We start from the raw sequence: 12784 nt of genomic DNA, 5'->3' as shown, positions 1-12784 counted from the left end.
TGACCGGCATAAAAGATTCACTAACATAAGCTAGTATCAGCTGCGATGACACTAAAGTAAATATAAGCGGTCGCTAGGACGGTCTGATATTAGGTGTCAAAGCTCAAAATATTTGTCAACACATAGGCGGTCCGTCTAGTTAACTTAGGTATTTAGACGCGGGTAACATGTCAAGTGATCATGTAAGCGGGTTTATTTTATCGACCATTAGGACTCCCGACAACAATGCACTTTGGACAGGAACAAAATGCAAAACTTTCACAGGTAGTACTATATAACAATTAAAATGAATCTTCAATATCTACGAGTCCATAAAAAATCTCCCAAGTCTGTATTGGTCCGTATTGAAGCGCATACAAATGAATTTCTTCTAACTGTCACTTAGCGGCTAACCCGAAGTGGGTGGGAGGGATCGCCCGCCATCCTGTTGCAAACTCACGTTCCCATCAACATGCACTATATATTCCACGTCCAAATTACTCTCAGCACATACGACCATAGGGTGTGGAAAACAGGGCTTCCCGTCCGCTCAGCCGTACTTAAGCCACACGCCGGTTAGTTAGTAGTATGGTGGGTGACCACATGCGAATCCTGACTGTTGTATGTTTTTGTTTTTGCTTTTGCGTCATCCATTCATATCATTAGTGACATGATCCAATGGTTTGCGGCTAGAGGGCAGCCGCTTATCCCTCAAAAGGCTTTTTAGTCATGTTTCCCCACAAATTCTAGACGATACCTATCTCGACAGGATTGCGTAAGTTTCTACGCTTATCGATAGAAAATTTCCAGTTGAGATCTTCCGGACTGCAATCATGGTTGTATCCTCTGTTTATATACAAGCTGTATACAAAGATAGGAGCTCAGAATTGACTTGTCCAAATTCACTCGGGGGGACTAGTACGGCACATCCGTCCACTGTCGGAAATGGTCCACTCATCGGAGCCAACAGCAGTCAATCCATAGAAGAGGTCGTTCGGGTCATACTTAGTCTTGATTGAACGCAACTTGTGGTAATTTTCCCCATAAAAGGCACTCTTGAAGTCGGGCTGGCGGAAATCGGCCTAAGGATTTATCAGTCAGCGTGCACTCAAAATTCTCGATAATAATATAGATGCCATGCCTCGTTCAAATAAGCGCCAGATTCAGGCGCGAGGTTACTAAGACTAGGAACAAGTTTGTCGGTCATCAATTCCCGCTTCTCGAGCATTTTTTCCGGCTCATTGAACTCCCAAGGAGTGGACATCAGGGTGTGGGCGATAGCGCGGCGCCACGCAGGGTTCACGGAGTTGTAAACTTCCCCGGTCACTTCCTTGGTCACCTTTATACCCACAGTGGTCAATGTAGCACCATAAGAAAGGACAGTGCGAACAGAATTTGTGAACTTTTGGCGGGTCTCTGGACTCTCAAGGATCGACCGTGGAAGAAGCCAGCTACCATACTGGGCAACTCCAATCTCAACAAGGGGAATCTGGGCATTAAATTGATCAAGGAATGTATCAAACTCCTCTACAGTGTATTGGTACTTGATGCCAAGGTTATCCAGGCCATTGAGAACTGGCTGTATGAGACCCAACAGCTTCTTTAGTGGAACACCGGGCCCAGTCATTGGAGATATAGCGAAGGAAGTGTTGGTTAGGAAGTTTATACTCATGACCCTCTCATCAACAATAGATGGCAAATGAGTATTGTAAAGCTCCACAGCTTTGAAAAACGTGTCGTCGGAAATACCATCGGTGGTGAAAGTAAGATTCAGACCAGAAACTTGACTATCCTGATGAGCCTTGGAGGTCATGGACCAAACGACACCGTATGTACCACCACCGCCACCTGCCAGCGCCCAGTAAAGATCAGTGTTGTGAGTACGGTTTGCAACGAGAAACCGGCCATTACCATCGATAACCTCCCACTCGAGGACCTGGTCTGCACCTAGTCCATACTTGGAAGACAAGGAAGAGTGGCCGCCTCCTTGGCTGTATCCACCTGCAAGGCCGACAGTAGGGCATTCTCCACCGACCATTCGAAGCCCGTGTTTATGAGCGGCCTCATATGCTTCAATTCCCTGAACACCAGCGCCGAGCCTGAAAGCTTTGCCAGTGTAATTTTCGTCCTTCCAGTCCCTTATCTCTATATCTTTAAGGTGGTGTGTCCACACCGAAAGAGCACCTGCGCCGGTGGACTTTCCGTTGTAACTAGGAGCGATTAGTTGGTCTGGATTCAAATATTTTGCTCGAGGGCGGTAATACTCATGGCCGGTATTGCGGATAATGAACCGGAGATTGTTCTTCGTCGCAAATTTCAATGTCTCAGCCACATGCGCGGGCGAGGACACATTGACTGCGTAACGAACAAAGTTACCTAGAGTGCATGGCTTCGAGATTGGGTGATATGGATCGCATGTTCCATTTGTGAAGAATGGGGCCATCATAGACGAGGACGATTGGTAGCTAGTAATCGTCAACACCATCCCTTGAGCAGGAATCGATATTTAAACAATCCTACTGTTCCTCAGGCAAAAGCCAGCCCTCCTTCAAGACCTCGCACGTTTTTTCATCGTATGATGGAACATGGCAAGGAGTGGCGAGGGGCTCAGTGGCCACAAGACGTCCATCGACAGATTGATTGAAGGCGTTCCAGGTCAAAGTTGAGGGCCAGCAGTCATCTCCAGGGAAACAACGGCAAGTTGAGCTTCTGAATGCATAAGGTGTGGAGGCAATGGCAGTAAGAATGAGAAAAGCTGTCAACTTGAATTTGTGTGATGGCAGCATTGCAGATTAACTGTGATTTCGAGGACTCTTGAACGCCAGTGAAGGTTCGATTCTTTTGGGGATTCCCAGCGCAAATTCGAAGGGAATTCCAGAGTAAGACTGGAAGGACGCGGGGTTGAAGGAATGTCCAGATGCGTATAAGTCCACATTTCCGAGCAAGGGGCCAATAAATAACATGCATGGCTTCACATTTCATTGAGGATCTATCCGGTATTGTCGTAGGCGATTTTCTTTGATCATAGAAAAAACACCTGAAGCCTTTCCCACAGAAGTCTCTTTTCACGCTCTTTACCAACACTCTTTACCCACACTCTCAATTTCATCATCAACTAATGATGTACGCGCATTATTGTGGTTTTTTTCATCCAAGTACTTTTTCACAAGATGTCGAAGCAAAGGTTACAAAATCTTCTAAATAAAATCAATGGTTTTACGAAATGGAAACAGAATTAATTTGACAAGACCACAACAATTACTTTCATCGCTGGTATTCGACGACGAGCTTTGTGCCTCGGCCTTCTCCTGTTCGAAGTGTTTCAAACCCTCAAAGATCTTTGTGAATCTACCCGTATGCCTTTCCACACTCCACATTGTGTCGATCTCTCAACATACTGTACATACCGAGTCAGGTGCTTCTAAGATAAACGAATAAATCATCAAAGTATCACAAAATTGACTACTAAGAGGTGGCTACTGGGATAGCAATTACAGTCGAAAGGAAAAGAATCCATTCAACTAAGGAAGAAAGAGGGGAAACGAATTTTGTCCGCTAGTCCTGATCCAGTGATCAGGCAACGCCATGTCCCGGATAGGAAAGTATTCTCTCTGTCAGCAAGCTAACGGATGTAAGCAGCATCGCTCGTCATCGTGTAATCCGCACTCGGCGGGCATCCCTCGCTCCTATGTATGCAGTGTCAAGCCGAATCAATGATCGATTTGTAACAACTGCAGTTAATACCTTTCCGTCTATTCAAAAACCTTGTCATGGAGAGTCAAGTCATCCGCGGTCGATGGAGATGTAGTGGTTCAGCCGAGCTGCTCCATCTTCTATTCTATTTATAATGACACTGGGCTTGTCCTGTTGAATATTGCATTTGATCTGTATACCCTCACAACCTCGGACAGTGGGTGAATGTCATTGAATGGCACATGGCATGCGACTAGCTCAGGTGGAACATTAATGATATATGTCGCATACTCAGCTTCTGATTGCCTGAGGTGGAGATCGCCAATGTCAAATTTGCCCTTCAAACGGTGCAAACGGCGCGATGCATATCTCATTCTTCATCAGCGGTAGTGGCTAGTTCTACGCCGTTGAAGTAATCTTCTATTGCGGCCTCTGCTCCAGTTTCAACCCCCTTAGTGCGCTCAACCCCGCTGTCGAGCCCAAGTCCAGTCATTCGTTCAACCGTCATTGTTCGCTCAACCCCGGTGTCTCAGTCTGTTTCTTCCTCAGCCTCCTCTACCCCGGTCTCCAAATATAGGATAACCCCAGCTGTGGTTCCTGAGTCTACTCCACTTTCTTCTCCAGTTGCTTCTGTTTCTCCAATCCGGTCCACCAGGTTGGTTTCAGCTTCGCTATCTGCTGTGGCTCCTGGGTCGAGTTCGATTTCGAGTTCTTCTTTAGTTGCTCCCATCTCACCGGTTCGGTCTACCAGGTCGACCTCACCTTCGCCACCTGTTCAAGTGTCTGTGCCTTTATCTTTCACTAGATCTCCTATTCCAGTTTCTTCTTCGATTTCTACTCCAGCAACAAATTCACCATCGCATTCGACTTCTTCCCAGGCCACAGATTCTCTCTTCTTTTAGTACCTTTGTCAAGCTTTCGAGTGTTGTTCTCGAATCGTCAAAATCTCCAGCTTCCGTAACCAACCCGGGACCGACATCAGTCATTGCTTCGTCTGCAATCTTGAGCAGCAAGACCATAAACAGCTCAGGCTCTCTTGAAACAGCTTCTTCTTCGCCTGAAGCTCTTCCGTCATTCAAGTCGACTTCTACGCTGCCGCAAACTGTCCCGACCACCCAGGCAATGCCCCAACTGACCAGATCCACGATATTCACATCAAGTCCAAGAACTGTCACCCCGTGCCCATCCACCATCACAAACTGCCCAGTCACCGCCAAGATGACCTTCGTGACCACAGAGACAATTGCGTTCTCAACGACAATATGTCCGGTCGCTGAAGCCGAATGTACCCATCAAACTACGGCTGTACAGACCGGTAACAGTGACTATACATCCACAGTCCTGATAACACGTGAAATCACCATCACATCCTGTGCCGCCACAGTCACGGACTGCCCGGCACGTTCTCAGACAACATTTATCAGCACCCAAACGCTCATCGCAGGCACTACTGTTATTCCGGCGCGGGAAACAGCATCAAAGCCTGTCCCTACTGAAACAGTTGTGGCGACTACAAATCCCGCCACCGGACTAGCGGATACTGAAGTGACTGTGTCTGCGGGAAGTGGGGAAGTAAGCCCAACTACTGCCACAACAGCTTCCCCGGGAGAAAGGACAGGTACTCTAGGATCGAGTGATCATTTCGCTGTCAGCTCTGATATCCAGACTTTGACATCTTTCACCGAAGGTGCTATTCCTACATTTGCTGGTGAAGAGGAAAAATACCAAACGACTGCCACAGCACCCAACATGGCGGGCGAGACCGGTGCTTCTTCGACTGCCCCTGCCTAATTATCAGTAATTAAAGCCCAACCTTGACCCATGCTGAGGATAGTAATAGCTCGGAGACCTTTTCTACAGCTGGCGCTTTGGATGTGACCGGCTCTGGAGGCTCGATTGTTGAGTCGAAGACGACCCTCGGGCTAGGGGTGACTAGCGCAGAAGCAAAGGTCTCTACTGGTTTCAGTAAGCATATCACTGCAACACCAACTGGGGCCCATTCTAAATTGGTCACTGCTATTTCTTCGTCCACTTCTTAGTCAACGGGGACTAGTGTGGCGGCTTCCGTCTATTCTGGTGCCGCCTCTACTCCGAGTGTCCAATTTGGCCTTCTTGGTTTCATCATGTTCGCTCTTGGCGCTTTAACGCTGTGACTCACTCTTTGATGATTCTGTGGGATGATATCATCTAAGTTGCATTTTAAATTATTAATTTCTGAGGAAAAGCCTTTTGGTTGGTATAGAACTATTTGCATATTTAATATCCAGTTCCCAAGTTGAAGAAATGGAGCTTTGATCCTAAAGAAGTATTTACGTCATCTTAAGCACTTAATACGAATATTTATAGGTGTGTGAAGTCTGCGAGGGAAAAGGGACTAATACATGAAGGTATTAACATCCGCGTTGGGTTCGCGTGCTCTATTTATTGTTCTGGACTGACCAATCAAGATGCGACAACTGGTCTACTATCGACATCCCTTGGCAGTGATTTTCGTCACATTTCTGCACCATGCAGTACCATCTTGAGGGCGCTCTGACTACGCAAGCCACTGCACAACCTTTCTACCATGTTTCATCACCGAGCACCGCCAGTGCCACACCTTGACATGAAACTAATTTCGGGGGTGGAATTATCCTCGGAGGTTTAAAGAATAATGAGATCAGTACAGTCAGGCCATCAAAAAGAGCCACATCTCATTTATTGGGAGATCCCTTGACACGGGCAAGCTCTCTTTCTCCGCTATTATCTATCAAGATCTGACGGGAGACTGCTTCAGACCCTGCAGTCTAACTAGTCTCGCCTGAGAAAATGATCCTCGTTCTAGCTTTGACCTGGTTCCCGCTTATGAATAGGGGGTGCGGGGTGGCATGGGTTCCCCGCAAACCTCACAGCCTAAGTAAAACCTGTCTATCAAGACATGTTCGTTAATGAGCTTTCCATGAGAGCGAAATTGCCTGTTTTGGTGCGGGAATTCCTCCATATCATCCATTGTCCACATTTGAACTTGCTTTCTCGTTCCACTCCTTGTGTGCTTTCCTGCTCATCTCCGACATCTAGCCTTAGACCAGATTTTCTTGTAACGTGCCAAATGCCGTGTCCAATTTAGCCATTGGCAATATGCACGACCTGTCTTGTCCCACACCAGTGATTTACTTTGTGAGTGCACTTTCACAAGGAGTCACGGCGGACGGCCCAAGAGACCTACTTCCGAATAGAATGTCCTGAGTGCTCCCGATACTATAGAACTGTCCTCAATGGAAACGAGCCGACACGGCTAGATCACCGCGGAGGAAAAGGGCATGGTCGACAGTTCCGAAAGTTTAGGCCTGCGTTTTCATATAAATTGCTTTGAGACCACCCGTTCAAGGAAATGAATAATCCCTAACTGTCAATACTCAAATTCAAAATTCAAAACCATGAGATACAATCTTCTACTCGCAGCCAGCGCTGCCCTCGCTCTCGCGGTGCCTCAAGGCCCCTCCAAGCGGGCCTCGTCCTTTGTTTGTATGTGTAAAAACCAGAGAACTCGAGCCAAAACTGACCATTCTCCGTAGGGTTTGGCGCAAGTGAGTCCGGGGCAGAGTTTGGCAGTGATAATATTCCGGGTGTACTGGGAACCGACTACATTTGGCCAGACACTTCGACCATTCAAACGCTACGCAACGCGGGTATGAACATCTTTCGGGTCCCGTTCTTGATGGAGCGATTGATTCCCACTTCCTTGACCTCAAGTCCAGATGCGACTTATTTACAAGATCTGAAGAGTGTAAGTTGGTCTTGTCTCGAAAATCACCCATGCTTATCGATTTCCAGACGGTTGATTACATCACGTCTACCGGCGCGTATGCTATCATTGATCCACATAACTATGGGCGATAGTAAGTTGATAGTCTCCGCTTCCCAGAAACTCCACTCACTAGTGAATTAGCTATGGCAACATCATCACCTCCACGAGTGACTTTGCAGCATTTTGGACGACCGTGGCAACCCAATTTTCATCGAATGACAAGGTCATCTTTGACACGAGTAAGCTTTAGCAATCTGCTGGATCCCTTCATCTTCTTACTGACATTTGCAGACAATGAATTCAACACGGAGGACCAAACATTAGTGCTGAACCTCAACCAGGCGGCCATTAACGCAATCCGGGCTGCCGGAGCCACCTCGCAGTACATTTTCGTGGAAGGAAATTCGTGGAGTGGTGCCTGGACGTGGACATCAGTCAATACCAATCTGGTCAATTTGACGGACCCCAATAACAAAATCGTGTACGAGATGCACCAGTATCTCGACTCAGATGGGTCTGGCACATCCGACACATGCGTCAGCACGACCATCGGCCAGGAGCGTGTGGAGTCAGCGACAGAGTGGCTGCAAAGCAATGGGAAACTTGGGTTCTTGGGCGAGTTTGCCGGTGGTGCTAACTCAGTCTGTGAGAGTGCTGTGACTGGGATGCTGAGCTATTTACAAGAGAACAGTGGCGTCTGGCTCGGAGCATCCTGGTGGGCTGCAGGGCCATGGTGGGGCACTTATATCTTTTCGATGGAGCCGCCCTCAGGGACTGCGTATACTTACTACCTTGATATCTTGTCTGCCTACTTCCCTTCCAGTTCGGGCAGTTCTACAACCACTTCCACGACCGCACACTCTACATCGACAACCACCACAACAGCCACCACTACTAAAGCCACCACCACTTCAAGCACTACTACTAAAGCTACCACCACTTCAACCACCACGAGCACAGGGTCTACATCTACTGCGACAGCATCCCACTGGGCACAGTGTGGTGGCACTGGCTGGACAGGAGCGACGACATGTGCCAGCCCGTACACCTGCCAGGCGCAGAATGCGTACTATTCGCAATGTCTGTAAGCCAGAAGTCCCAGAGATATAACATGGGTCATTGTTGTCTATCAATAAATACTTTGTCAATAAATTCACAGTCTACATCTTATGTTTAGTTTTGGATAGGCGCGTAGTAAGAAAGAAGATTGGCAAGCCTTGAAAGGTCCGCGCCACAGGTTACTATTACTTCCAGACGCATCTATCAGCCGAAGGCTAGAGTAGCGAGGTTTTACCCGACAAACCAAGAATATATTGAGTAGAAAAAAAAACATACATCAAATATTCTATGACCGTGGTCATCTAGCGCCCACGATTCGGTCGAGGGCGGCTCTCCGCGCCATTCAGCCGTCTTCAGGCTAATCCGGGTGGACTTTCACCCTACAGGATATTCTTGACCTTACTATTCACCCTAGGCAGAAAATGTGATTATTGGAATTTTGACGAACACAACATAGGTGGATTGGCCTACACAGTGGGGTCTTTCTGCTTTTCCCACGCTCAAGATCGAGAGTAGTACCCGCTGCAGCTGAACTTCCCTTATCTACAGTTGAGCCTGTGGCCTACGAGCCGTCCTCTGCATCTGCACCCTCCAAAGACTTTCGTTACCTACATTTTGTATTGAAAATAGTCTCCCTGATGGCCTTTCAACTGTTCTAGAGTGTAAAGCCGCAGGGAAAGACCCAATAAAGTTCCTTAAAGCAGCGTTGAAGACCTTTCTAGGATATCTTGACAGGGGATCAAAAACGGGAGTTCCAAAGAAAAGCCGCAGCTCTAAGATCTCTACACACAGGCACTGATGACCTGTGCTTTCCCAGAGGCTATCTCGGGTAGCCGCATCTTTAATGAGTGTGTTTCCCGAGGCGATAATGCCATAGTGAATCTCCGGGCCCGTTGAATCTCGCTGTTCACGGTCGACCTCCCAAGAAGGGTCAGGCTGGCCACCAGTGAATCCGCTAATATGATCGTATTGCGATTGAAACAATCGATCATTTCCAGCACCCTGTTGACTATAGTCCATCTTTGGCCGCCCCATGTGAAGGTTGATCTCTAGCATGGCCTGGAGCAGCTTCGGAACCTTAGAAGGTGCAAGCTCGTGCTCAGCCTGCAAGCTCGCCAATGCATGAAGAAGTACAGGTGGCGGTTTATTGAGAAGATCCTTCCGCTCCCAAAGACCCTTCGCCTTTGCCTTCCCGAAATCGTATTAGACCACTCCACCGGATGTCCCATCAGGCTGGCTAACCACAATATCGCCGAGTCGAATATCCTGGTTCAGATCAGGTCTTGCGATTCCTCCTTCGATGCCTACCAGCACACTGATGCGGATATGGGGTAAGGAATGTATCAAAGACGACGCGGTCGTGGCTGCACATGTAGTGCCGTAGACTCCCGCAGGAAGTGAGGCGATCACGACGTTGTGTTCGCCCACATGGCCCCATATATAGACCATTGTGCCGGATTCAGATTGGTGAAAGCCATCGGGTGTGTCGTGGCGATTGTGGAGCAATGCCGTTGCTGCTGCTCACTCTATGGAGAGAGCGGCGATCCATCCGACGGTATAAGGCTTTTGAGGCGAATACCCATGGTTAGGAGTTTTCGATGCGATCAACTTCAATCATTAATGGCTTCTACGTCACGTCAAATAAGGTTCAGAAGAAGAAGATCGTATCGGTTCGGTCCGCTTAGCGTCGAGGATATTCGAGGATGCAGGATTTGAGTTCTTCATGCCCGAGCAGCGGATTAACAGTCAGCCCGCTTTCAATCCAGCGTTGCGGCAAATGCAATAGTGATGTGTACCTACAGACTGCAGCTCGAAAGGGGTCCGTGCAACCCGCTCGTCAGGCATTGTCTCCCACTTACGAATAGCTGCCATCGGGTAGTCAGTAATATGTAATCCGTAAACGCGCAGAGAACAACGTGGCAACGCCACGCAATGCAATGCCACGTAATGCGATGAGGGGTTACCACATCGCATAGGAAGATTTGCTTTTGAGGGGTTTGAACACTAGAGAATCATGAGAAAGCTCCGAAAAGAATTCAAAAAAGACAAAAAGCAAAAACATAGAACAGCACGTCTAAGGTGGTGGCCACCTAACGCCACGCCCGAACCGTGGGCGTCTTGCCGCTCTACCTAGCCCTCTTCAAGGCATTCCGGGCGGATATTCAGCCCATATGGCAGAAGATACATTTTCCCAGTCTGGCTGAGAAAAGATCGAGTGACCCCTTTTCTTCTTCCCCCTTTATCTCTCTAGCCTTCCTTTATCATAAAAGGACAAGATACTAAGTATGCGAAACCCAGACGTAATGACCCAAAGTGGCTGCTCTACAAGATCTAGGAGGGTGCTCGAGTTATAGTTCATGTTATGCAACATTCCGGGGTATTAAGTCATATTGGTTATATTGAGTGGTATGAAGGACTAACAGGCTGAATAGGAATAGATGATCTTGAGCACGATAATATGCCTTTAAGGTGGCCTCGGTAGTAATTATAATCTTGAACAGGTGTGTCGAGTCTGCTTTCCCAAGTGTAGGTAAAAAAAAACCTGATACTAGTTATATGCTGCTGTATTATCCTGCTGTTTTAGGGGGGCAGCTTCTCGACCCTACTATATAACATCATGTAGAAAAATGGTCACAAATCATGTAATTCGAGAGAAATTATCCTACATCTTAAGATTTTGCACATTGATATATGTCATGTACTATTTCATGCTACTTGATCAACTTTCCTCTCATCTGTAACCAGAGCGCCCTGGAAGCGGAGTGTTTTGCTGCTTTTTTTGTACTTCCCTCAGCAGAAGACTTGTATCCTTTATATTCAACCACAGCACTCCATCTTGGTGGTTCTAGACTCAGTGGAGTCATATAATAATGTGGCGAACAGGACTCAGCGTCTCCCATCTCTTTCAAAGCAGTTGTATATATATGGTCATCCTGACTCTGCATTGTAAACATCTTGGCGCCACCTGGCCAGGTAGCTTCAGCTTTGATGCATGGATTCTCTCGGTCATCCCGTAAATCTTGCTTTTTTGCACAGTTTTGGGAGTCTGAGTGTGATGGGTAACCATTTAAATCATCTGAACAACTCTTCAAAGACTTGGCGTATCTTATTATTTTATCACGACATTTGTCCAGATAATCGGACAGGAGATTTCGAATCAGACCCATAGTTGAAGAGGGCTTTATGAAGTCTTGGGTGACAAGTGTTCCTAGTTTGTGGAAGAACGGGGTCGCGGCTGATTCTGAAGAAACACCAGAAACTGATATCGACTCAATTGCCACCAGAAGCTGATCATACGGAAGCTCTCTCCGAATAATGTGCTTACGGACTTTCTATCTAGATATTAGATTCGATCACGATATTTATTTGTAGAGCTCACCTTTGCAGTGGAAGCGTTCACCGGGGGTGGAAGAGATAAATGTAGCCATATTCCAATCTCAAGCTTCACCCATTCAAGGCCTAGGAATTCAACTGAATACTTTTAGTGATATGATAATTTGAATGATAGAAAAGTCGAAACTCACTTTCTTGTTTAGAAAATTTGGGCATATTCGTAATTACAATAAGGTTGACAGTTTTTACGACTTTTCTGTAAGGTATTGATTCTTTTATTGCTGAATGCTATGCCCTTAAAACCAACATTACAGCCTTGATAAATTGTCGTTGTATTATACCCAAAAGCTGCCTAATGGCTTTGGCCCCAAAGTCACGTCATCAGGGCTGTGTTGTCCTGTGTTAGTATGCAAGTACAAACAGCTGGGCGGCGCTTGGGTCTCGTTAATTTTCCTAAAGTGTATTTTCGTTTCATACTGGATAGAAATATTCTACCAATCATTTCATTCTCACTATATGACTATGACGGTCAGGTAGACATGCAGGCGTTGTTCTAGTGAAGCTGCTATATTAATGCAGGCAAAGCCTCGTAATCATTCAGCCTCACCAAACTTTACGGGCTGTGTACGGATCATAGATATTTCCATGAGGCTTAAATTTACCTTTCTCTTTATAAATATAAAGGTTTTATAGAAAGTTTGATTTATGCCAATTTAAAAAAATGACTCCTAAACGCGATCGCGTCCATATATTTAAATATTTCGTACGATTTTTTCGCAGCCAAGACCACCAAGAGCCACAAAAACAATCAACCATTGCCTCTCAAACGCAAATTAGTATGAACACCATCAAGGACACCCCTTTTTGTGAACTTGAAGCCATTGAAAAATTCAACATCTTCGAAATGGAAGGTGCGAATTGTTCTCATGATCA

At 46.7% G+C, this 12784-nt stretch overlaps 5 protein-coding genes across 5 annotated transcripts; 2 read left to right on the top strand and 3 right to left on the bottom strand.

The window, feature by feature from the left end:
* Positions 1–881: 881 nt before the first annotated feature.
* On the bottom strand, positions 882–2765 carry N7520_002485 (FAD-dependent oxidoreductase; the record flags this gene model as incomplete). Its single annotated transcript, XM_057136420.1, has 4 exons — positions 882–1061; positions 1172–2189; positions 2244–2444; positions 2500–2765. The coding sequence occupies 4 exons, from the start codon at positions 2763–2765 to the stop codon at positions 882–884; spliced, it is 1665 nt and encodes a 554-aa protein (XP_056999106.1).
* A 1436-nt stretch (positions 2766–4201) lies between these two features.
* On the bottom strand, positions 4202–4865 carry N7520_002484 (uncharacterized protein; the record flags this gene model as incomplete). The annotated part of the gene is given in 3 exon segments (XM_057136419.1): positions 4202–4443; positions 4528–4567; positions 4578–4865. The coding sequence occupies 3 exon segments, from the start codon at positions 4863–4865 to the stop codon at positions 4202–4204; spliced, it is 570 nt and encodes a 189-aa protein (XP_056999105.1).
* A 25-nt stretch (positions 4866–4890) lies between these two features.
* Positions 4891–5463, top strand: N7520_002483 (uncharacterized protein; the record flags this gene model as incomplete). The annotated part of the gene is made up of 1 exon (XM_057136418.1): positions 4891–5463. One exon carries the CDS (start codon positions 4891–4893, stop codon positions 5461–5463), a length of 573 nt encoding a protein of 190 aa, XP_056999104.1.
* Positions 5464–7088: 1625 nt separating this feature from the next.
* egl2 (putative endoglucanase) lies at positions 7089–8547 on the top strand (the record flags this gene model as incomplete). Its single annotated transcript, XM_057136417.1, has 5 exons — positions 7089–7176; positions 7227–7438; positions 7486–7550; positions 7601–7698; positions 7751–8547. The coding sequence occupies 5 exons, from the start codon at positions 7089–7091 to the stop codon at positions 8545–8547; spliced, it is 1260 nt and encodes a 419-aa protein (XP_056999103.1).
* Positions 8548–8898: 351 nt separating this feature from the next.
* N7520_002481 (uncharacterized protein) lies at positions 8899–9967 on the bottom strand (the record flags this gene model as incomplete). The annotated part of the gene is made up of 3 exons (XM_057136416.1): positions 8899–8929; positions 9309–9706; positions 9761–9967. The coding sequence occupies 3 exons, from the start codon at positions 9965–9967 to the stop codon at positions 8899–8901; spliced, it is 636 nt and encodes a 211-aa protein (XP_056999102.1).
* Between the last annotated feature and the right edge of the window lie 2817 nt (positions 9968–12784).

This window comes from Penicillium odoratum, assembly GCF_028828045.1.
Source record: "Penicillium odoratum strain IBT 22623 chromosome Unknown utg000002l_segment0_segment0, whole genome shotgun sequence".
Classification (NCBI taxonomy): domain Eukaryota; kingdom Fungi; phylum Ascomycota; class Eurotiomycetes; order Eurotiales; family Aspergillaceae; genus Penicillium; species Penicillium odoratum.
This window is presented reverse-complemented; position numbering and strand designations above follow the sequence as displayed.